Here is a 22,950-nt window from a genome sequence, read left to right as displayed (position 1 = left end):
AAGACCACTTATTGTGATTGAAGCCAAGCAACCGCCGAACAAAACCGATATCGAATCACGTGCTCTCCCAGTATATTTCCCATCACTCTTAAAGCAACGAATATATTCTGCTCTCCATTTTGGATCTACCTTACTTAAAAACTCAGCGAGGGCTGTTTATCTCGCAAAATCGAGAACAGCTTGGGGTTCCCAGCATAGATAATCAAAACCTCGGAACTACGACTAGTGCGGTGGGCAATACTCCAGAGCGACGATCGGCAGCCGAGGATCTGGAACCTCAGCATGTCATCATATAAAATCTAGCTATCAATTCTCACAACACCAGATAGGGAGTTCCGAAATCTCTAATTCAGTCTTATTTTCGTTCAATTCTCTTCACAAGTAATAATAATGGCGCCAACTCCAGATTGGGTGAAACAACTGAAACCATCAGCTCCTCATGGCAGTGGTCTTCTCGCCGCCGAACGCGCAAAATCAAATTTGCCCGTGGGAAGGCTTTCTGAACTCTTGTTTACAAAGGAAGTCCTCAACCGGAAGCAGCGTGTCCTAGATGTCCTGAAATCAGAGAAAGTATTCGACAAATCCCAGAATTACTTTGCCGGCCGAATTGACCGATTTGGGACCGCACTTGCGAGAGCAAAGAAATTACGGAATCTAAGGTTGAAGCACGGATGGGATTTAGAGGACTTTAGGACCGCGAATGAATTGGTCAGTGAGCCGGGGCCGTATGCATTACATGATAGTATGTTCTTGGTGAGTGCCCTAAAGTCCCCATATGCTTATAACCTGCTGATGATTAGAGAGGTTACGATAAAAGAGCAAGGCACTCCTGAGCAGCATGACCTGTTCCTCAAGAAAGCAGAAAAGCACGGGATTATTGGATGCTACGCCCAGACTGAGCTCGGCCACGGATCCAATGTCCGCGGTCTCGAGACTACAGCAACCTGGAATCCGGAAGACAAAACTTTCACGATGCATTCTCCCTACCTCACCGCAAGCAAGTGGTGGATAGGTTCGCTCGGGAAGACTGCCAACTACGCCGTCGTAATGGCGCAACTCATCATCGACGGCAAGTCATATGGGCCGCATCCCTTCGTCATGCAGATCCGAGACTTGAAGACGCACGAGCCTCTTGAGAACATCCATGTCGGTGACATAGGGCCCAAGTTCGGGTATAACACTATGGATAACGGCTTCCTTCTCTTCAAAAATGTCAAGATTCCTCATATTGGCATGCTCGCGCGCTTCTCAAGGGTTGACCCGAAGTCAAACAAGTACGTTCGCCGCGGCTCACCGTTCCTAGTCTATGGTACCTTGACTTGGATTCGCTCAACAATTGTTATGCAAGCTGGCGGTGTTCTTGCACGCGGGGTTACAATCGCCACGCGGTACAGCGCCATCAGACGCCAATTCCAAGACCGAGATGCCCGGGAATGGGAAGGAGGTGAGAACCAAGTGCTCAATTACACGATGGTTCAGATTCGTCTTCTTCCCCTCCTCGCTGCTACGTTTGCTCTGCATTTTACCGGTAAGTCTATGATGAACTTGTATCAAGAGAATCAGAAGAAGATGAATGCTGGCATTGCAAATGCGGATTCAAGTAAACGAGGAGCTGGACCTGAAGAGACGGAATCAGGAAGTGATTTACTCGCTGATTTGCATGCTACGTCCTGTGGCCTGAAAGCGCTTTCGAGTACGATTGCAGCGGAGGGACTTGAGGTGTGTCGAAGGGCTTGTGGCGGTCACGGATACTCGAGCTTCAGGCAACGTCTCTCCTTTAGTTATCAGAGCATCGCTAACGAGCTTCAGCGGGATTGGTCCTTGGTATGCAGACTACCTCCCCACCACCACCTGGGAAGGCGACAATTACATGCTCACGCAACAAGTAGCCCGCTACGTAAGCCACGTACCTTCCCAATTCCCCAATTATCCGTCTAATTCTCTATTCAGCTCCTCAAATCCGCCCGCTCAGTCCTCAACAATAACGCCCCCACCAACGATACCACCCGTATTCTTAAAGACTTCCGATCCCGCGCAGATATCGGCTGCGCCTTTGATATCCTTGGCTCCGACTGCGACCTCGTCTCGGCGTTCGCCTGGCGCGTTTCGTTCCTCACTTTCGAAGTACTCAAACACCGAGACGAGCAAAAGAAAGCCTGGAACGACCTACTCGTCGATTTCTACCGTCTCAGTAAAGCACACTCGCAGTTCATGGTCGTCAAGAACTTCCACTCCGCCTTAAGCGAGAACTCGACGCGCGAGAAACTGGACGACGACACCCTGCAAATCATGCACAAGCTCTTCCGCCTCTTCGCCTTACATACGCTTGAGCAAGAAGGCTCCGAGTTCTTTGCGTCAGGCGCTTGCACGGTAAAGCAGATCTCTCTCGCGCGTACTAATGCCGTTATGAAACTCCTCCAGGATATCCGCCCGCATGCCGTGGGACTAGTGGATGCGTGGGCTTTTGATGATTGGGTGCTAGATAGTAGTCTTGGAAGGAAGGATGGCAAGGTGTACGAAGATATGTTTTATAGAGCAAGCGAGCTGAATCCGTTGAATTGGATTACGGTGGATCCGTACCCAGATAGTGAGGTACTATTTCGGAGGGATGAAAGGAGTAAACTTTAGACCAGTGTGATTAGGGGGCGGAGGGGGGCTCGGGTGAAGTTGTCATACATACACGCACCCATGACACCTTAATGTGTCACGAGATACCTTCAAAATAGGATCACACACGAACCCCATAAGGATAGTTCTGCAAGCTGGTGAGTGAACGATTTAGTCCCGTTGTAGCATGGATACGTAAGGCTGAATGCCACGTCAGAGGCTATTCGGCCTGAATTTGTTCCGCAGCGCGACTCCAGCCAATTAGAAAACTAGGAGTTAGGAGTCTCCAAGTCGATGCGAAATACGACAGTTTCAGGCCGAGACTTGAGCTTGCTGATCTTCAGGTACGGATTGCAAGCAACAAATTCTGGAAGAGCCTAATCCGACTGAGGGACAGAGAAATGGGGGTATATAAAGGATCAATATTATCTTAGTTTTCGATAAGATAACTACAAGATTTCGAACCAAGGAGAATCATGGCTACCGAATCAGTTCCCTACAATCTCAAAGAGCTCATCGAAATCGACATGCTCACTGTCATCGACAAGCCCATCATCGATGAGGTTCTTGCTAAACCGCCCTTCATATCTATCCCAGGAATCATCAATCTCCGCGACATTGGCGCAAATGCCTCTCCGTTCCTCAAGCCCGGCTTGATCTACCGCTCGGGGTCTATCTCTTCCATTCCTGAGGCCAGTCAAATTCAGTTGAAGCATGAGCTTGGTATCAAGCTAATCCTGGATCTGCGAACCGAGAGAGAAATCCAGAGGTCTCCAAATCCAGTCATCGAAGGGGTCAAGAATGTACATTTTGAGAGTAGTAGGGCACCGACTCCGATTGACATGGAGAAGTTTGTAGAAGAGAATGGGAAAAGGGGGTATGTGGAGATATATGCGGAAATCTTGGAGATTCATCGGCCAAGTATTAAGGCTGCTTTAGAGTGGGTTAGGGATGAGCAAAGTCCCATACTGTTCCATTGTACCGGTAAGTGTCCAAACCCTGTCGTACCATCACTTCGTCGGGGAAGCAAACTCAAAGTCTAACTTGCATTATAATAGCTGGCAAAGACCGCACCGGCGTCCTAGCAGCCATCATTCTTGGTCTCGCTGGTGTACCGACCGATGCAATTGCATATGACTACTCGCTGACCCGGCTAGGCATCGAGCCATCTCGTGAGTCCCTTATGGCTATGCTAAAGATGTGGAATAAAGATTGGGGTTTGGAAACCCCGGGCATTTCAGGATTCTCTCAAGTGAAGGGGAGCTTCATGGTGGGAACTTTGGAAATGGTGGATGAGAAGTATGGTGGGGTGGAGGGGTATGTCAAGGGGGAGTTGGGATTTTCGGACGCGGATGTGGAGAGGACTCGAAAAGCAATCAGGGGCGAGTAATGTGAAGATCCGGATTGAATAAATACCCGCGAAAAGAGAAACATATTCCAAGAAGCTGAGTGGAGATATATTACTTGGGACGTAAGTCTCAACTTCCAAAGCTACAATACTTCAAGGCCCAGGATTTGTAATGTTGTAATGCTAGAGAGAGTATGGCTATCTCTGGTACCTCCTGGCAAGTTTTGTGTCTGGGGCGAGTAGAGCGAAAAGGGGCAAGCAACCCTGCGCATTAAAGAGAAAACTTCTTGGGTGTTCCATGGAACTGCCATCCTTGGACGCGGGCGAGACTTTGATGTCATGGTTTACGTTCTGATTGTCTCCCAGTGTTTTCGTTAGCGAAAGGGCAGAGTCAACCGTTCGCTCGCATCAGTAAAAAGGAGGACAAGTTAAATAGGCTGAGACGGGGTAGTTAGTAGTCCAGTCAGTATCAGTGGGGTGAATGCCAAGGCCTTGCACGTTGCCGGCCGATCGGATCTTATTTGCCTAGTCACGGGACCCTTGCTTCGGTTGAAGCCGTCCTTCCTTGGCGGGCAGCTCGACTAACGAACGACCTGCTGCGCTGTTTTTCTGAGACCCTCACCGAAACTTTTCTCTATCAACACACAAACAGCCCTCTAATTTTCCCACCTTCCTTCTCTCACATCCCGCAGCCATGGCCGCTATCGCAGAAAAAGTCCCTGTCAAGGTTCCCCCACCAGCTTTCTCCGACATTGCGAAAGCTTCCAACGACGTAAGTTTAGTGCGGCGTCGAGGTCAGTCAGCTGTGCCAATTGCTAACGCTTATCGTGCAGCTCATCAACAAGGACTTCTACCACACTGCTGCAGGTATGGGATGTCCATTGGCGCAACATTGCGACTGCTAACGCCCGATCAGCTGCCCTCGAGGTCAAGCTGAAGGCCCCCAATGGTGTTAGCTTCACGGCGAAGGGAACTTCAGCGCATGATGGTCCTGTCTCGTCATCTGTGAGTTTCGTTGCAATGCCCTCCTCTACGGCCATAGCTAATCTTTGCGGAACAGCTTGAGGGAAAGAAGGGCCTCAGCAATGGTATTACTCCACGTTTCATTCCCCGCTATGTTCTACTATCGGTACCCGTTCATTATTCCTCCCAAATTTCCTCGGTTATATATCACATGTCTGAGCCGCCGGGCAATCTCACGGCGAGTGGATTGAACGTTCAGCTGAGACGCGGTTTCACAGGTATCAGCATCACCCAGTCGTGGAATACCGCCAACATGTTGGCCACCAAGGTCGAGCTCAACGACACCTTCGCTACTGGATTGAAGGCCGAAGTCCTCTCCAACTTCAACCCCGCGGCTGGAAACAAGGGACAAAAACTCAACCTGCACTTCAAGCAGAGCCTCTTCCATGGTCGTGTCTTCGGAGATCTTCAGCCCAGCGGCAAGGTAAGCGCAATCGCTGATCTTGTTATGAGCCACGAAGGCTTCATGGTCGGTGGCGAGGTGGGATACGACGTTCAGAAGGCCTCCATCACCAAGTACTCTGGCGCTCTTGGCTACACCACCGGCACTTACAACGCGGCCATCACCGCTACCAATTCGATGCAACTCTTCACCGCTTCGTACTACCAGAAGGTCAACTCGGCTGTTGAGGCCGGCGCGAAGGCTTCTTGGGATGCGAAGAGCGGGAACACGGTCGGCCTTGAGCTTGCTGGCAAGTACAAGATCGACACCTCTTCCTTTGCCAAGGTCTGTATCCTACTCCAACTTTGACACAGATAGGCCTGCTAACGATATAGTAGGCCAAGATCAACAACCTCGGTATTGCGTCTCTCGCCTACAACACCAAGGTTAACAGCGGCCTCACCTTCGGCATTGGTGGATCCTTTGATACCCAGAAGTTGAACGAGTCTGGCCACAAGCTCGGCACCAGCTTCACCTTTGAGGGTTAGGTATAAATCCTCATTCCAGGCAAGGTTGGCGGGAAATTGGGGCAATATAGAGGTGGACAGGGGTAGTGAGCGAGCAGTTTCTTAGATGCTCTGCGCATTCTTGCATTCCGGCATGTACAACAGTCCGTCTCAATGCATCCATTCAGTTCATGCATTTAGCAATTGCCGTGTCGTCTATCCTCCCAATATTGTACAGTCAAAATGTACGACAGGACGTCCGGCTCTCTTATGAGCGCTCCGGGGCCCTCTCATTCCGTTTAGTAGTTCTGGGGCTGTTGTCATTCCCCATGACCTTCGCCCCGAAACCAATGACTCCCAAGACACCCGCAACAACCACAAAATTCACCAACATGCCATCTCTATCAATACCATCCGGGATATGCTGTCCCCCCCTGGATCTTCTTCGCCCGTAGATATGCTCATTGATATGATCATGCGTCTTCTTATGCTTCTGGTTGTTAAAATGTGGGACCTCATCCCCCTGGCCTGTCTGTCCTGGGCCAAACCCGCCAAACCGCCCATAACTCCCTTGATCCTCCTTGGCTTCTTCCCCACCACCAGGAGTATTATCATGGGCGTGGGCAGTCCTCTTAGCATGGTGTTGCCCATACCCACCGTTTTTATAAAAACTCGGCGGTGGTCCTCGAAAGGTACCCCTCTTCTTACTCAAGCCACTCGCAGGCCTGCTCCCGGCAAACCCCGCACTACTATACGACCCTTTGTGATGCGCATAGTGGTGATGGTGATGCAAGTGCTGTCCGTGTAGCTGTGCATCGTATTGTGTGCGCTTTTCGGGCGACGAGAGCACGTGGTATGCTTCGCTGATGCGGACGAAGCGGGTGCTGGCGGAGGCATCGTCGGGGTTCTTGTCAGGATGATGTTGTTTAGAGAGGGCGAAGAATTGGCGCTTTATATCCGCAAGAGTCGCGCTAGGGGTCAGGGAGAGGATTTCGTAATGGTTCGGGGTGCTATCGGAGGATCTGGTGGTGGATGTGTGGAAGGAGGAAGCTTGATGGCGAACTGGCGCGGTCGTGTGAGGGGTTAGATGAGGGTCGAGATATCGATGTTGAGGCGGTGGACGAGACGATGGGATAGGGACCGAGCGCCCGAAACGTGCCGAGCGGAGTGGCATCCCTCATTCCGAGTGCTGTGATGCCCACTGCTGGTGAAATGAGTGACTGGGAGGTTTAAAGTGAATGGCTATTGTTCCAGACGTCATTAGCGGCAGGGATTGGGCGGCATGTTTAAGCGAACATTCCGAACGCCGTGTGGGTGGCAGCGGCATTGAGTGGCCGTGGCGGAAGTCAAATCCCCCAGCCTTTGCTCGCCATCTTACGTTCCCTCTTCACAACCACCATGGCGGCTACGGCAGCAGAGGGGATCTCCAGCTTGAAGCGTAAGACCTTGATTACTATTCCCTCGAGTATGGCTAATTCGTACAGTGGGCGAAACCACCGGCAAACCCGCCACCAACACCACCAAAATTGGCGAAAAGGCAGACGATGTAGACCACGAAGACTCGGACGACGACGCCGAGGAGGCCGATGGTACCCCCGGCGCAGCCGAAGACGGGGCGAAGAAGAAGAAAAAGAGGAAGCCAAGAAAAAAGAAGAAGAAAAGCGCAGCAGCCACCGGGCCGAAGGTGCAAACCTCCCCGCCTCGAGTCCTCATCCACGAACTCTTTCCTAATGACACCTACCCCGAGGGGGAAATCTGCGAGTACAGGAATGAGAATGCGTATAGGACGACAAACGAGGAAAAGCGCCATCTCGACCGCATGAACAATGACTTCCTCACCGACTACCGTCGTGGCGCTGAGGCGCATCGCCAGGTGCGGCAGTGGGCGCAGAATTGGATCAAGCCAGGCATGAGCTTGACTGATATTGCCAACGGCATAGAAGATTCGGTGCGTGCTCTGACAGGCCATCAGGGTTTGGAAGAGGGTGATGCCATCAAAGGTGGGATGGGTTTCCCCACCGGCCTCAGCATCAACCACTGCGCAGCGCATTTTACTCCTAATGCAGGAGACAAAAAGATCTTGCAGCAAGAGGATGTCATGAAGGTGGATTTCGGAGTCCACATCAATGGCAGGATCGTCGACAGCGCCTTCACTATGGCCTTCGACCCTGTCTACGACAATCTCCTCACCGCCGTCAAGGAAGCGACAAACACGGGAATTAGGGAGTCTGGCATCGATGTCCGCATGTCCGATATCGGTGCGGCCATTCAGGAAGTCATGGAGAGCTATGAAGTCGAGATCAAAGGGCAGATGCTCCCCGTAAAATGCATCCGCAACTTGAACGGTCACAGCATTGGAAGGTATAGCATTCATGGGGGAAAGACTGTGCCTATCGTCAAGGGAGGTGACCAAACTAAGATGGAGGAGGGTGAAACCTTCGCTATCGAAACATTTGGAAGTACCGGGAAGGGCTACGTTAGGGATGATGTATGTATTTCATTGCTTATAATACCTTATTCGCGCATACTAACGAACATAGATGGAAGTATCGCATTACGCGAAGCGCGACGATGCGCCAAAGGTTGCGCTCAGAGTCTCGTCGGCCAAGACGCTATTGAACTCAATTACGAAGAACTTTGGTACCCTGCCGTTCTGTCGACGGTACTTAGATCGTCTTGGACATGACAAGTATTTGCTTGGGGTACGTAAACTCATCTCGACTCGCAGAAATTTGCTAACGAATCTTAGTTGAACAATCTCGTCTCTGCTGGAATCGTGGAAGCGTATCCTCCGCTTTGCGATATCAAAGGCTCTTACACTGCCCAATTTGAACATGTGGGTGATTTGAATATAAATTATTTTATGGGTGGAGCTGACTTCCAGTAGACTTTCATCCTTCGACCCACGGTCAAAGAGGTCATTAGTCGCGGCGACGACTACTAGGCTGGAAATTATGCGACAGCTGCATGACGATCTACGTGTTCTTTCTATTCAAGGCAGCATTAGTAGACTTGCAAGATAGTTTTAAACATTAAAAACGACATCAAATCTCACGAATCGCTCGCAGGGCTATCTGCTTGTGGCGCAGCCCGTGTCCGATGTTGCTGCTACTACCCCGATTTGACGACCGGCCAGGGCGTAGAACAACCCGTTAGAAATCAAGAACTTCATGCCGGTACATAAATTGATCTAACTCGGGCACTCGAACAGGGCTTCCCCACGATTTCGGTAGTTCACCCTTGCAATCGTTTGTCAAGCAATTAACCGTTAAGAGGTCTATAGGCTAGGAAGGAATGAACCGGGTTTGAATGCAACACAGGTCAGGTATGTTCGAGGAAGAACTACTATCGGGAACACAATACCAGATTAATTCCACTATATCTTCAGGCTTGGCTATGTAATTCGGAAGCAGGTGGGTGAGTTTGCGATGGATATAAGATACGTTAAGACTGTGCCTGCCAGTTAACCACATCTTGTCCTCCTGTCGCCGCACGTCAAATAGCCAGTCCATATTCAATCCCAAGATGAGATTCCTAGCTAGTCTGCTGCTCACGGTAGCAGCTGTTCAAGCTCATTGTTAGTCATTTTCATTCCAAGAACTCCCCCAAAAAAACCCTAACAAAGTTATGCAGACACCTTCCCCAAACTCGTCGTCAACGGCAAGGCCGAAGAAAAAGACTGGTCCGTCACGCGCATGACCAAGAACGCCAACAGCAAACAAGGCGTCGAAAACCCTACCAGTGCAGACATTCGTTGCTACACGACCCAAGACGCAGGCTCAGTAACTGAAGTTCCTGCGGGTGCCACGGTGCATTATATCTCCACGCAGCAGATCAATCACCCCGGACCGACACAGTATTATCTTGCGAAAGTCCCTTCTGGTAGCTCGGCAGCAAAATGGGATGGATCTGGTGCGGTGTGGTTTAAGATTAGTACGACGATGCCATTCATGGATAAGAATAAACAGATGACTTGGCCGGGGCAGAGTATGTTCCCCACAGCCAACTTCTCCTCTCTCCAAACTGACATTCCCTCCTTCGTAGACGATTATATAACTACCAACGCCACAATCCCGGCCTCCGTCCCCTCGGGCGAATATCTGCTTCGCGTGGAGCAGATCGCCCTGCATTTAGCAATGAAAAGCAATGGCGCTCAATTCTATTTGGCTTGTTCGCAAATCAGGATCACAGGTGGGGGAAATGGGACACCAGGCCCGCTAGTGAGTCTGCCTGGTGCTTATAAGAGCAGTGATCCGGGGATCTTAGTCGATTTAGGTAAGATCAAGGTGGAGGAGTATAAGCCTCCGGGGCCGGCGGTTTGGTCAGGATGACACCTAGGAGTTGTAGAGGTGAGGGATAGGTGTGAACTTAGAGATGTTATATGAATATGATGATACTGTATCCCTGCATGCTTCGAGAATAGCTGCGTGGTGTCCTGGTCAGGGTAGAGATGGACCTTGTCAGCAAAATCATCACCCAGCTAGATACAACTGCTGTAGAATGAAGCGATATGCAGCCCGAAATGAAATCCTTGATCAGCAGCTTCAAGAACTGAACGATTTGAGTAAATAAATAGGTATCAATAGAGACGAATTAGTTCCTTCACTAAACTTTTTTCAAAAGAGAATGCAGGAGGAAGATGTTAAGCTGCACAGCGAAGGTGAATAGCAGCAACTCTTTCAAAACTCAGTGGGTCCTAGAACCGCAGCCGTTTCGAAGGAATTCACCCATTACTGGTCCAGTTTTCCTTCGTCAACGAGAGACGACAAAAAAACCAGTATGTTTTAGTTCTTGATGCATCTGCCCGTTGCCCAACCTGCTCCGATTATCATCCAATGACTTAGCAGAGACTCTACCTCGATCAATCCATCTAATAACTTCCACACTAGAGCACAGAGTGTGAATTCAGTATGTTTATTCCAAGTCATTGTCAACTTTTCCCTGGTATCAATAAATTTTATCTCATATGGAAGCTTGTCAGGAGTGTTTGAGGGAACTCAGAAAAGCGGATATCAACCTCAGGAGACATTTCTTTAGATTATGATGGCTTTAATTTTCGACTTATCCTATAAATTCTCAGGCTTGAGCCATTTAGCTTAGCTTGATAGTTGACAAGTCACGCCGGTCAAGCCTGGGTCCGCTCCATGAAAGCATCTAGATTGCTTAAGTCTTGTTTGAAAGTACCGAAAGCACCCAGGGGCACTGGTCTCAGTCGAAAACAATGTGCCATGACGTCTATCGGTACCAAAAGCAGAAATATGGAGACTAGAGAATACAGACTATTCTTGCCGGAATTGAGTATGCCCAGGCCTACAAACGATCGAGTAAGCCTTATAGCCTATTAAATACTATGTAGATAGTGATATTCTAAGTCCAGGAAAGAAACAGTTTGTCAGAAGCTTTGCTAGCAACCTCTCCTCTTAAGGTCCAACTCCCAAGGATCTGGCCACAATGAGGAATCGCCGGACACCCAATAGAGAGGTTAGACTTAATAACATCTCCAGGCAATACGCATATTCGCCCACGCGATTTGGCCGGAATCCCGAGCCGGGGACGCTTTTTCACGGATTCTGACGGTCTGAAGTCATGGGTGTTACGTAGAAGAGGTAATGCACAAGTTAGACACGGTCTAATTGTATGCTTGAGTTTTCGCTTACTTTGGCTCTAAAGATATTAAATTATTGGAGAGCTGCGCCCGCTGCCTCTGCAAAGGTCTGATCGAGCAGTGAAAAGCGAGTTGGTTTCAGTAGACTTTTGTGAGCACTTGTTCATAGAACAACCGTGTTTAGCATAAAATGGCAATTTTCATGGAGAGCAACGGTTCTACCGTTTGCAAACGTAGTTTTGGTAAGGGATAGTTATATCCGATATCTTATTTACAATAGACTTACTTTTCCCTAGGCTTTATCTACTTAATCTAATAGTGGACTGTATGAATCTTGCCCGTTGACCCTGTTTCACGAAATCAGTGTCGAACCACACCAAGCACCTGGAAACCTCACAGAACAACCATTAACGAGCCTAGTCTTCAGCACAAGTATATCTGCACAACCCCCAGAACTCAGTATTAATCTACGTATCCCACATCCCTCACAACCTAAAGCTATTATCATAATGTCCTCCAAAAGGTATTGCCAACCAAGCCATCAAAGAACAATTTCAGGTTCTGAAAAATAAAATATAACCCATACTATATCCCACGGAGAAGGGGGGGGGGGAATACCGGAGGTTGAAGAGAGGAGGGTAATTACAAGCCCAAAACAGTACAAAAACGCTCAAAACGCCATGCAAGAACGCTTGAATACAGAAACAGAAACAACGGCGCCATATACGCCATGATGAAAAAGGCGATAACATTAATAGGTGATAAGATGCAGCGTTCTCTGTTAAAGCAGATGAAACCATAATACAAAGAGTAGAGTAGTGGTGAGCAGCTCGTTGCCTTTCAACGACCCAGCAATCCCGAAAACCAGGATGAGATATGCTTGCTACTCGTACTGGGCGTAAATGAATGCAGGCTAGCCGTATCAGCTCGCTCTGGTGTCGAAGGGACCGCCATAGGAACTGTCTTTCCGCGTGGACGGACTGTGGGGGGGGTTTTCGGGCTCGCCTTATCCTTGTCGCGGGGTCCGAAGAAGCTGGATCTGGGCGTACGGCGCTCTGGAACGATTGTGGTAGAGGTGGGCTTTGCTGTCGGTGGAGATGTTGCTTCGCTGGTTGGGGTTCCAGACATATAAGTTGGATTTTGTAAAGGTGTTGGAGACTCTGGTGCGGGTGTGGGCTCCACGAGTCGTATTGTTGAACTAGGAGCAGACTGGGAGAGATCATTCGGCGATATGTCTACAAGGCTCGGAACAGGTGAGATTGGAAGAGGTGGTATGCCGACTCTTACCCAAGGTCTTACCGAGTAGGTTCGAATCGGCATATCTAAGAATCCCAATCAGCACAAAGTGTGTACAGGGGAATAAGGATAGAGATAGGCTTATGCAGGGCCACCACCTTCTGGTGCCTGCGCCTTTGCTTCGTTCGCCTCTTCTCCGTTCGTAGGTGGTGCTCCAACCGCTTTGTTCTCCCCATCTTTCCTCTCTTCCGCCCCGTTTTCCGTGCTAGCAGCGACAGCAGCAGCAGCTTTAGCTCTCGCATTTTGCCTCTCCCAATTCTCTTTGCGGGCTCGCTCATCCTTCGCTTTGCGCAAGCGTTCGGCTTCTTCAACACCGCCACTCTTCTTGAGCTTGCCCTCTTCAACAAACGAGCCTAGCTCTTTCTTGAATTCTCCTTCACGCCTCTCCTCAAGCTCACGCTGCCTCGCTTTTTCAGCTCTTTCGATAGCTTCTAATCGTCCTTCATGGTTCGGTTGGAGTGCCTTGACCTCTCCCAAAACTCCATCTCGAGCCTGGCGAGGATCAACAGCTTTATCATATGCAACTGCATGAAGGAGATTACGTCCACTGGCAGAACGAGCGGTCCCTTGTTTCTCGTCCGTTTGGAGGTTCTGTTGCTTTGTTGCCTGCTCAACAAGCTCTAGCGTTTGGGCCGCTTTCTCCAAATCGTCCCGAAGATCGGCTGCCAACTCCTCCTGCATAGTTAGTAAATCCCTCTCTTCGCAGACCGTCTGCAACTCTTGCTCCCAAATCTTAGTCCAAAGTGGTTTCTCTTTAGCCAGGAAGTCCTGCAGCTTCTTTAGTTCGGCAGTTGCAATAGAAAGGTCTTTGGCAGTAGTTTCAAGTTGACGGGGCAGAGGCCGGACACCGCGAGATACAACATCTTTGCGGAGATCTTCGACGACATCCTGAAGATCGTCCACACGAGTGACGATCTTCTCAGAATCGTCTTGGAGAGTCTTCTTCCCAGCATTTACGTATGAGCGACCGCTATCGCCGGTGAGGGCTGGCAAGGACACTTTAATAGCAGTCGACTTCACAGCAGCAGCTTTAGTTCGGATGGCGGACATGCTTGCTTCAATGTCAGAAGCAAACGAGGAGTAAGTTTGACGCACAACCGCCAAGTCTCGTCGGAGTGATTGGACTTCGCTAAGCTGAGCAGCTGAAGAAATGGAGACATCAGATGACCCGTTCGAAGGCATTGGGGAACGAGGTGTAAGAACTGTTGAGACCCGCGCGGATGAGACGGCCGGCGCTGCCGCGATACCGGCAATTTCCTTTGCAGCTTGTTGCTGGCGCTCGGCAACACGTTGGATGGCGGACTGCTGGTCTGTGACAACTGTCTTGATGCTCTCGACTAAACGACTCAGTCCTCCGAATTTGTCGTCGATATGATGCTTAACTTCATCGAGCTGTTCGACATTAAGAACAAGAACTGAGCGGTCTTTAATGTCGTTGATGTCTTCGAGCTCATGCCGGACGCCTGAGACAGGATCCTGGATGTATATCTCTGGGAGCTCTCCGTTACGGTGGGTGTCCCAGGCAAACTTCTCTATGAATGCAAGTTGCAATCGGCCGGCTGAGAGATCAGATCCATCGGCAAAAACGTACTTCTTGATCTTGCTTCTGTATTGCAAGAAAAGGGTAAGCTCCTTGCCAGGTTGCGGTGATTGCTCCGGAATAAACTGGTCAGGCTGCGGGGATGGCGACTTTACCCTTCGAGATCCATTCCTTGCAGGAATGCTTGCAGGCTTCTGATCTTTTGTGGGAGAATCCGCAGGCAGCTCGACTGGTTCGCTCAACGGCCCGCTGAGGGTAGCACCAACCAAGGGTCTATCGCTCTCGAGGAAGCGAGAAGGTCCCAATTTGTCTTCGGGAGTCTTTTGAACAGGGCTATCTTCCGGCAACGGTTCGCGTGGTGGCTTTATACTAGGGGCAGAGCCCTGAGAACTTTCCTCCGAAATGCGCCTGGAAACATCAGTACCTTTCTCGTACGACGTATCTATAGGTAGTTTCTGGGCGGATCTCTGTCGACTGTGAAGTAGCGATCCTCTGATCCGAACAGCATTCATAGATTCTCGAGCATCCCTCCCTCGGTTCGGTATTGGCGAGTTCTGTGTCGGAGGAAGAGGGATTCCATTCGTACCAAGGTGCTTCTGGATCTGGTATGCGGAAAATCGTCGCGAAGCCCTTCTCTCCAGCTCGCCGCCACGTTGTAGAGCAGCCAAGGCATCTTGCTGTTTTGGGGGAGGTGGAGGAGGCGGGAAGTCTGAGACATTGTAGGCGGGTGGTGCTCGTGGGTCGGGAGACGTTGGCATGGTATCGTCGGGCGGATACGGGGCGATAACGGGGATTTGCTGCATCGTGTTGCTCGACAGGGAGGAGTCTGTCGAGAGTTGGCTTCCGGCAGTACCACGGTTGGCCCTGGGATTGGAGGGGTTGGCATCATATTTGTTGGGCGAGGATCTCCCCGGCACAGAGGATGAACGAGGAGGAAGATCGGGGCCATCGGTGACGTAGTCGCTGCTATCCTGTCGCGGAGGGAGTCTTGTGCTTGATGCTCGCGATTGTGGCTCCTCTATTTCGCTGGTGCTGCCGACGCTGCCCTGCCGAGGACTGGTCCCGTTGGGAATGCCATCCCGCCCGCTTCGCTGGCGTAAGCGCTGTTGTTTCTTTTTCAGTCCATGGAGAAGATTGATGATGATGTCCCGAATGCGTGGTAAGAAGTTGTCTAGGCTGGCCTGGGAGGCTTCCTGGCTGAGCGTCTCCTCCAGTATCCCTCGCAACAGTTCCGGGACATTTCCGAGGTCCTGGGTATCGACGCCGATAGCGTTGAAGGCGCGCGAGGCAATGTTAAATTCGTAGCCCAGACGCACGTAGACATCCGAGACTTCGCTTTCGGTGGCGGTCCCCCTCGACCAGAGCGTGAGGGTCTCGAGGAGCTGCTTCGTGGCGACGAGGAGATGGGTGACGCTCTTCTCGATCTGCGAGAGCTGCTGCTGGGGCTGCATGTTGGGTCGTGGTCAGCAGCGTGGTCGCGATGGTTTAGTTTTCACGGGTGGGTGCAGGCAATGGAAGTTGCCGTGGGTGACGGATACTCACGTTTTGCACCCGTCTCGAGTGCGTCGAGCGCCCAGAGCCATGCGAGGATCGTGTGCCAGCTTCTTCGCTGGTTAAAGTCATGCTGGACGCTTGCGAGGGCGGATACAGAGTGGCGTCCGAGTCGCGCGAGGGTGACTGTCTGTGTGATGCAGAAGAGGCGTACGGACTCTGCTGCATGTCTTGACGGAGGCGGTGGGGGTGTTCGGTGGGTGTTTGAAGTTCACCACCTGCGTCCACTGGTGAATCGTGATGGCACTTCCCGCATGTGGGTTTAGTCATTCACCGAGTGCACGTGACGTCGGTTCCCGAGTCCAGCCACTGTGACCGTGTTTCATCGAGGCCTGAGGGCGAGGGCTTTCCGTGCTTTTGCCTGATTGAGGTCGCTCCGCGTGGGCGTGAAGGTGGACCTGGAAGGGCATCCCGAGGTATTCACAATAGAGTCACTACTGGACTACAGCTATTGTTCCAGCCTCGAAGTCCATCGACACAGCACAACATTCTGGCGCCCACCGCAGACGCTGACAGGAAGATGCCGAACCTTTGAACCTTTTGCTGGGATGGAGGAAAGGGTGGAGAGGATACAAATTTCAGTCTGAATCAGATCCTTGTCCTGTTCCGTCATGGGCAGAATGCAATAATAGGCACATCGATCACAGTGGCCTCGGAGCAAGAAGCGCGCCAGCAAGCACGCAGCGCACGCTGATGTAGATGTCAAAAAGATGGCTACCCTTCTGCTGCTGTGTCTAAATATGAGCATGTCTTGTCGCCTGGGGTTTCAGCCCTGCTTGCCCTCAGTAATGCTGTATCTCGCAAGTCCGTGGTCAATTGCGCTGAGCGGCGCGAAGACGGCCCCAGGAACTGCGTACATTGCTGGCCCGCCGCTGGCAGTGGGACACATTTATTTCTTGCGCCCGCAGTTTGTGAGCCGGGGCTGGTAGCACGAAACAATCGCAGAATCCGCGACCAAGGTTTGCTTCCGTGCTGCCTCTCCACTCACCACACCAAAATAAGAGCCACGACCCTTCGCCTCCCACGCTCTACACTCTTACCCCCTTCGACCGCCCTGAGCCCCGTACCTCGCGTCCGTCGTTGCTGTTGGCTCCTCCACGCTTGGCTCCCGCCGCCGCTCCACTCCGCCATTCCTCAGGCCGTCTGTTTCGGGGCGTCGATCGCTCACTCGCTTTCTCGAAGCGCTAGCGTCCGCCTCGCCAAGGTTTAGCTAACGTTTTGGCTCTTCACTTCAACGCACAGCCTCTAACAACATCTCCTCCATCCCAACTCTTCCTTCAACTTCATTGCCCTTCTTCTCCGACACCGCTTCGGGCGCCTCTCACTGCATCGTTCATCTTCCCCTCAGCGCCTGCCTCTGCATTGGCCGGTCTGCGCTAGTCCCACCCCATCTGAGTCGGAGGCTCTCCTCCTCTTCACCCCCGATACCCTCCATGTCCTCCGCCGCCGCCACCGCCGCACCCTCTGTCAACGGCTCCAATGTCAACGGGCCTCTGAATCCATCCGCATCCTCTAATTCCTCTGGTGGCCGAACACAACTGAAGATGAGCGCTCCCGGCAAAGGCGCCGACGGTGTGCGCAAGCAGGCTGGCAGTCCTGTTGACGGAGGTCAAAGGTGAGCTCTAATCCCTCCCACCCTGTCCCAACCCTTACTCGCACGCCCCAAACATCACCCCTTCTCGCTTCGCGCATTTTGGGGTCGAATCGGGCTACCCAGCCACGCCTTGAGAGCTCGTTGGCCGATATCTGCATTGGGCCACACTTTTTTGTGTGACCTGCACTCAGTCACATGGAGTCACGGTGCAACAACTTCGTTTCGCAGATTCCTCTTCCCCTAATCTACAACCTTCACGCTTCATGTCGATGCTATCGTTTTCACTTTTCTTTGAGCTTCGGTCCTCTGCCCGTGCACCCTTTGCTAACGCGCCAATCTTCTTTCCAGGAAACCCCCAGCCCAAAAAGCATGGACCCAGGGCACCAATCCTATCACTCAGCGACCCTCTAACCTAAGTAATTCGAACGGCGTGGTAAACACTCCCAAGCCCGCGCCGAACTCCTCAACACTCTCCGGAGAGACCGCATCGCCAATGAAGCACATGAATGACAGAATGATGTACTTGTTGGCAAGTCTCACGGTAAGCCAGAGCCTCTATATGACTACATAGATGACAAGAAACAACTTAGTTGACTTGTCTGTTCCAGGGGCTCCCTAGCAACATAACTCTGAAGAATGGCGAGAAGTATACCGGCGTGCTGTCAGGCACTTCTCTGGACCCGACTGAGATGCGCTACGTCTTCAAGATGGTGAAGCGAGTGCAGCCAGCCAACGACGCGCAGGTCAACGGCGCCAACGAAATGTCCGATGACTACGTTGGCACTGGCGACTACCATGTCATGTCGTTCGACATAGGTGATGTTGCTGACTTGCACACACCCAATGTGGTGCTTGACAAGTCCCAAACTAAGGCTCAGAATGGTAAGTCAAGCCTGACGAGGCACGATACAAACGCTGACAGCGGTTCAAGGAGTTTCGCCGGGCTTCCGGACAGACACCGACATCTCGGGCAACATAGCCGTGCGCGAGCGAAACCTGCAGAAGTGGGAACCGTCTGCAGACGCGAATGCTAATCTCTCCCTTGAACCCACCGGACGGTCGACTGAGTGGGATCAATTTTCGACGAATGAGCAACTCTTCGGCGTCAAGAGCAACTACGACGAGAGTTACTATACCACCACCATTGACCGGAGTAACCCGCAGTATGCCGAGAGGGCTGCGCGAGCGGAGAAGATCGCTCGCGAAATTGAAGCCAGTAGTGCACTGAACGCCCACGTTCGCGAGGAACGTGGCCAGCTGTCTGCCGATGACAAAGGCGCAGACGAAGAAGAGAAGTAAGTGCTCGCCAAAGACGTGGAATGTCGGGTACTGACTGACGCAACAAAGGTATAGTGGAGTGCGTCGTGACTTCCCGCCCCTCCCGAGCGGTCAGTCCAACAAGTACATGCCTCCTGCCAGACGCCCGCCAACGAGCCAGCCGACGGTGCCAGGGGCTCCCCACGACCCTGCCATCATTTCGTCGCAGATTGCCCGCCCAGAATCAACCTCATCAAAACCAGTGCAACGGACCACCCCTCCGCCCATTGAGAAACGTGCGACTCCTGAAGGAGTTAAATCAGAGGTTGCGCTGAAGGTGGAAGGTGCACCCCCAGCCGCACCTTCCAAACAAGAACCTCTAAAGGACGCCTCTGCCAACCCCGAGACAAAGACCGCTCCGCCAGGCAAGCCTGTAGTTGAGCAACCCACCAAGCCCAGTGCCGCGTTCAAACCAACGGTCAGCGGTATTCCAGCACGAAAATCAGGGAGACCAGATAATGCGACGGCGAACGTGGAGCATGATCTTCTCGACTCGTTCAAGCAGTTCTCTGCTGCAGAGAAGTTGCGCATGTCCGAGAGGCAGCGATCGCTGGCCCGTGAATCAAAAGCAGTGAAACTCAATGACCTCAAAAAATTCTCCCAGAACTTCAAACTCAACACTCCTGTTCCGCAAGACTTAGTCCCTATTCTTGCTAAGGATGAGAACAAGCAACAGGCAATTGTCGAAAAAGCTCTCCGCGCGGTACAGGAGATGAAGTCCACCCCTCCCAAGGCAGCACCTACACCAGTAGAGCAGAAACCCAACCGAACAGTCGCTGCCAAGCCTGAGGCTCCGCATCCGTCCCCCAGCACTTCTGTTGACCGCCAACAGAATCAACGTCCTCGCCCTGGACAAAATCACTACGGCTCGGCGACTGTGAGGGATCGCACGGGCCCCAATCAGAACATGAACCAAGGCGCCCAACGCAACACTGGACTACTGAGCACACGCCTGCAGCTGAATCAACAGCAACACAAACAGCAAGGGGCTCTTCCCTTTCATAATATTCCGCATCCAATCCCGCAAAACATGCAAAACCCTCCACCTACAGGACCTTCCGCTTCCTCTAGTGGTGTCCAGACACCCACATCTAGCCTGTCTACGAGGTTCAACGTACGAGCACCAGACTTCAAGCCAAATCCCGCTGCCAGCACATTTCAGCCGGGAGGAAGCACAAGCAACAACTCTAGTCCAAGGCCCGACTCTTCCTCAAGGCAAGAACCCCCTCGAAAGCCACAGATTACAAGCTTCTTTGGAGGGCAACGGCCAACATCAGAACCATTGGATCTGACTAATTCATTCAATCCCATCAAGCGTATGATGAAGGAAGCCCATGACGAGAATAGGAGCCGAGAATATGCGAGCAACGGGGGCATTCCTTGCCCATTTCGCACGCCTCCGACATGGGATTTCCCCCAGACAAACCAGGATAGAAGCTACATTGACATGTTCGAGCGGACTTCTGTTGCACCGCCTGTATCAGCACCACATCCCTCGATGAGCAACGGTCCCATTCCTCACCAGCACCAGCTGCCTCCTCATCTCCAGGGAGGACCTCAGCATATGCCTCAGGGCCAAACTCCACAGCACACCCCACGCCATCCTCCAGTTCAACCTCATCACGGCCAACCTGGTCCCCATCATTTCGAAAGCCAGCACATGCAGTTCTCTCACTCCACGTCATCTGTCCAGCCGTCTCCAAGGGCAATGCCACCTTATATCAACTATGCCCAGCCACAAAATATGCCTGGATTCCCTCCACAAGTACCGATGCAAGGGTATGGGATGAGCCCTAACGTTCAGCACGTCGCTCTTCGACAGCAAGGGGGCCAACAATTTGTCCAGCCTCCCGCACCAGGCATGGGTGGTCAAATGATGACCAACCAGCCCTCCAACGGTCCATTTATGGGTATGCCTTCAAACCCTCAGATGCCGATGTACTCACCTGCTCCTGGTCCCGCGTATCCTCATTATCCCAGCGGAATGCCTGCTCCTCCAGGTACCAATGGTTTTCCAAGCCCCAGACCTGGAGGCGCGCCATTGATGAGCCATCAAGGATCACAGCAGGGTCACCAGCCACAGCAACTTGTCTACATGCAGCATGGCACCCAGGTGCCTCCAATGTTTGCACAGATGCCGCCAGGCCAGAGTAAGTACTGTCCATGATTATCACGATGTTCTTTGACTCACATGTCGTAGTGGCACCCATGCGCGGTCCATATCCCCAGCCGCATCAATCTCAGTATGGCTCACCTCACCAGCACCACCAATTCCCTCTTGCCCACCGTGGAACTCCGAGCGGTAACTATTCCCAGCCCATGATGCAACAACATTCTATGGGTCCTCAAGTACCTCCACCAACTGGACCTGCGAATCATGGCCCAGAAATCCACGAGGAAGTTAAATGAGCAATGGCACTAGGTACTACGTCGACCGCGGAAGGAGCATCGCTTCGCCACTTCTGCAAGAAGGGTCACTGGACAATAGCGGCGTACAATGTGCCTTCCCTACCTATACCCATTGGCCTGGATTCTTTGCTCTGCATTTAGCGTGGCTGATTCTGCAATTTACCTCTTTTTGGCTGCAATAAGCATGAGCGACCGGCGTTAATCGAGGAATGGGGCGTCTGGACGGCATCGTGATCTGATACGGAGCTGTCGGTTCTTCTCAGAACCTGCAAGGAGAGCTGGAACAGTATGGAATGGTTATGGCCGGGTATTGTTGTCTACAACAGCAGATGATGCGAGGACAATGAGACAAAACTACTCTCTTGAGTGGGAGAGACAATGTTGGAACTGCTTTCAAAGCATTTCGGCAGAAGATGGGGTGGTTGGGTTTGGGTGGAAAGGTGGTGGAAAGGTGGCTTCTATCCGTTAGCTAGTTATCCGATGTTTCAGACTGTGGGTCTTCCGACTGCAACGGTAGGTAGCTAGCTCTTTTGCTTCGGCAATCTTGAGCAGAATCACCCTTGCAAGTACTTAAGTCTGTACCTACAATCAAAAACGTGGCTTTATCATCCTACAGGAAATTGATACACTTACAAATGTGGATAAATGGGAAAGTCCCTTTTCCGAAGAGGAGCCCTAAAAGCCACGCATAAGTGGTTTGTTTAGGACGATACCACTTTTTCTCGATCTTTGTCCAGGACCTCAAAGACGTACACATATGCTCTCCTCGCCCCCGCGCCCTGCGTAACGAGAAATCGACTGTAGCGAGACTACTTCCACTGATCAGCATCTTAGGTCTTCCCTCGGGAGTCTATGAACTTATGACCAATTTTACATTATTTTTTCAGCCATTTCTCTGTAGATGCCTAGACTGTAGCCTAAAAAATAATTACGGTGGTTTTGGTCATTCTCTTCGATCGATTCTTCCATGGGCATGGAGGAAAAGTGCTTGAGCTGAACTCCGATGCTGCATCACAGACATGAGAGGATTCTTTGAATTTCGGAGCTTGAGTATGAAAACTTCAGGGACCAAGAATATCAGTCTAACCTTTAATAGCATTCAGCCTTTTTCAACTATCATTCCGGGTTTTTCTAGACAAGCGAGGGTGGACACGCCAAGACATGTCGTCTGATGAATGCTTATTTTATACTGTATTGAGAATTATGCTAGCCGTATACAAGAAAGAGTGTGGCGTGGGTTTCAGGGAGGCCGTGTGCCCTCTTACTTTAGGTACATGAGTGGCCATTATATAAGATGGTACTTCTCTTTCGTGATCAGAGTTTCCAAAGTTGTGGCTGGAGTAGGTCGACCTTTCTCCCTGCTTGCGTGATAGAGGCGTTCGTTCACTTCTGGCGAGACTCAAGTGGCAATTATTTAACATGAGATTTTGTACGTAGAAAGATTAGTCATTTAATTAAGGACGTATGCTAGAACCTTCGCTGGGCAAATTAGCAAGCTATATATTCTTGTCGATCCCCGGCCCACTATGAAATAGAGAGAATAAAAAATATAGTGTAGGAAGTAATAACAATATAAATGTTCTAACGCCTTAGGATGTGTTCCGATCAACGTGGCATATCCAAACCTTTCCTCTTATAGTTCCGATACCGATGGCCTTCTCGGATACTGTGAAACGTAATGGTCGATACTCGAATGGTAACCATAATAAGTTCTCTGAACTGTGTGTTATCCATACCTGATCTTTGCTCAAACCTGGGCATTCATTGACTGT

The 22,950-nt window shown here is 51.3% G+C and overlaps 10 protein-coding genes across 10 annotated transcripts; 6 read left to right on the top strand and 4 right to left on the bottom strand.

The window, feature by feature from the left end:
* Nucleotides 1–342: 342 nt before the first annotated feature.
* Nucleotides 343–2,643, top strand: BDR25DRAFT_333754 (acyl-CoA oxidase). The gene is made up of 4 exons (XM_033692867.1): nucleotides 343–753; nucleotides 805–1,763; nucleotides 1,810–1,897; nucleotides 1,951–2,643. The coding sequence occupies exons 1-4, from the start codon at nucleotides 391–393 to the stop codon at nucleotides 2,626–2,628; spliced, it is 2,088 nt and encodes a 695-aa protein (XP_033548490.1). The 5' UTR covers nucleotides 343–390; the 3' UTR covers nucleotides 2,629–2,643.
* A 440-nt stretch (nucleotides 2,644–3,083) lies between these two features.
* Nucleotides 3,084–3,997, top strand: BDR25DRAFT_285232 (uncharacterized protein; the record flags this gene model as incomplete). Its single annotated transcript, XM_033688168.1, has 2 exons — nucleotides 3,084–3,591; nucleotides 3,666–3,997. 2 exons carry the CDS (start codon nucleotides 3,084–3,086, stop codon nucleotides 3,995–3,997), a joined length of 840 nt encoding a protein of 279 aa, XP_033548489.1.
* A 561-nt stretch (nucleotides 3,998–4,558) lies between these two features.
* On the top strand, nucleotides 4,559–6,059 carry BDR25DRAFT_303144 (uncharacterized protein). Its single transcript, XM_033689947.1, has 6 exons — nucleotides 4,559–4,727; nucleotides 4,789–4,822; nucleotides 4,872–4,960; nucleotides 5,016–5,043; nucleotides 5,197–5,705; nucleotides 5,759–6,059. The coding sequence occupies exons 1-6, from the start codon at nucleotides 4,650–4,652 to the stop codon at nucleotides 5,906–5,908; spliced, it is 888 nt and encodes a 295-aa protein (XP_033548488.1). The 5' UTR covers nucleotides 4,559–4,649; the 3' UTR covers nucleotides 5,909–6,059.
* Nucleotides 6,001–7,106, bottom strand: BDR25DRAFT_285226 (DnaJ-domain-containing protein). Its single transcript, XM_033688167.1, has one exon. The coding sequence runs from the start codon at nucleotides 7,038–7,040 to the stop codon at nucleotides 6,135–6,137; it is 906 nt and encodes a 301-aa protein (XP_033548487.1). The 5' UTR covers nucleotides 7,041–7,106; the 3' UTR covers nucleotides 6,001–6,134.
* Nucleotides 7,107–7,264: 158 nt separating this feature from the next.
* Nucleotides 7,265–8,810, top strand: BDR25DRAFT_313574 (methionine aminopeptidase 2-like protein; the record flags this gene model as incomplete). The annotated part of the gene is made up of 5 exons (XM_033691389.1): nucleotides 7,265–7,304; nucleotides 7,351–8,354; nucleotides 8,407–8,568; nucleotides 8,616–8,702; nucleotides 8,754–8,810. The coding sequence occupies 5 exons, from the start codon at nucleotides 7,265–7,267 to the stop codon at nucleotides 8,808–8,810; spliced, it is 1,350 nt and encodes a 449-aa protein (XP_033548486.1).
* A 291-nt stretch (nucleotides 8,811–9,101) lies between these two features.
* Nucleotides 9,102–10,220, top strand: BDR25DRAFT_22053 (glycoside hydrolase family 61 protein). The gene is made up of 3 exons (XM_033685005.1): nucleotides 9,102–9,443; nucleotides 9,500–9,853; nucleotides 9,911–10,220. The coding sequence occupies exons 1-3, from the start codon at nucleotides 9,392–9,394 to the stop codon at nucleotides 10,195–10,197; spliced, it is 693 nt and encodes a 230-aa protein (XP_033548485.1). The 5' UTR covers nucleotides 9,102–9,391; the 3' UTR covers nucleotides 10,198–10,220.
* A 771-nt stretch (nucleotides 10,221–10,991) lies between these two features.
* On the bottom strand, nucleotides 10,992–11,638 carry BDR25DRAFT_354151 (uncharacterized protein; the record flags this gene model as incomplete). Its single annotated transcript, XM_033695260.1, has 5 exons — nucleotides 10,992–11,176; nucleotides 11,279–11,308; nucleotides 11,335–11,444; nucleotides 11,524–11,580; nucleotides 11,619–11,638. The coding sequence occupies 5 exons, from the start codon at nucleotides 11,636–11,638 to the stop codon at nucleotides 10,992–10,994; spliced, it is 402 nt and encodes a 133-aa protein (XP_033548484.1).
* A 540-nt stretch (nucleotides 11,639–12,178) lies between these two features.
* Nucleotides 12,179–16,026, bottom strand: BDR25DRAFT_367387 (AIP3-domain-containing protein; the record flags this gene model as incomplete). The annotated part of the gene is made up of 3 exons (XM_033696998.1): nucleotides 12,179–12,793; nucleotides 12,866–15,752; nucleotides 15,850–16,026. The coding sequence occupies 3 exons, from the start codon at nucleotides 16,024–16,026 to the stop codon at nucleotides 12,312–12,314; spliced, it is 3,546 nt and encodes a 1,181-aa protein (XP_033548483.1). The 3' UTR covers nucleotides 12,179–12,311.
* A 1,376-nt stretch (nucleotides 16,027–17,402) lies between these two features.
* BDR25DRAFT_324831 (uncharacterized protein) lies at nucleotides 17,403–21,178 on the top strand (the record flags this gene model as incomplete). The annotated part of the gene is made up of 6 exons (XM_033692180.1): nucleotides 17,403–17,473; nucleotides 17,801–17,993; nucleotides 18,061–18,334; nucleotides 18,384–18,747; nucleotides 18,800–20,919; nucleotides 20,970–21,178. The coding sequence occupies 6 exons, from the start codon at nucleotides 17,403–17,405 to the stop codon at nucleotides 21,176–21,178; spliced, it is 3,231 nt and encodes a 1,076-aa protein (XP_033548482.1).
* Nucleotides 21,179–21,503: 325 nt separating this feature from the next.
* BDR25DRAFT_21992 (uncharacterized protein) lies at nucleotides 21,504–22,257 on the bottom strand. Its single transcript, XM_033684984.1, has 3 exons — nucleotides 22,053–22,257; nucleotides 21,812–21,987; nucleotides 21,504–21,754 (listed from the first exon to the last, which is right to left on the bottom strand). The coding sequence occupies exons 1-3, from the start codon at nucleotides 22,151–22,153 to the stop codon at nucleotides 21,648–21,650; spliced, it is 384 nt and encodes a 127-aa protein (XP_033548481.1). The 5' UTR covers nucleotides 22,154–22,257; the 3' UTR covers nucleotides 21,504–21,647.
* Nucleotides 22,258–22,950: the final 693 nt, after the last annotated feature.

The sequence above is a fragment of the Lindgomyces ingoldianus genome (genome assembly GCF_010093535.1).
Source record: "Lindgomyces ingoldianus strain ATCC 200398 unplaced genomic scaffold BDR25scaffold_13, whole genome shotgun sequence".
Classification (NCBI taxonomy): Eukaryota; Fungi; Ascomycota; class Dothideomycetes; order Pleosporales; family Lindgomycetaceae; genus Lindgomyces; species Lindgomyces ingoldianus.
The sequence above is the reverse complement of the archived record's forward strand: the minus strand, read 5'-3'. Positions and strand labels throughout refer to the sequence as shown.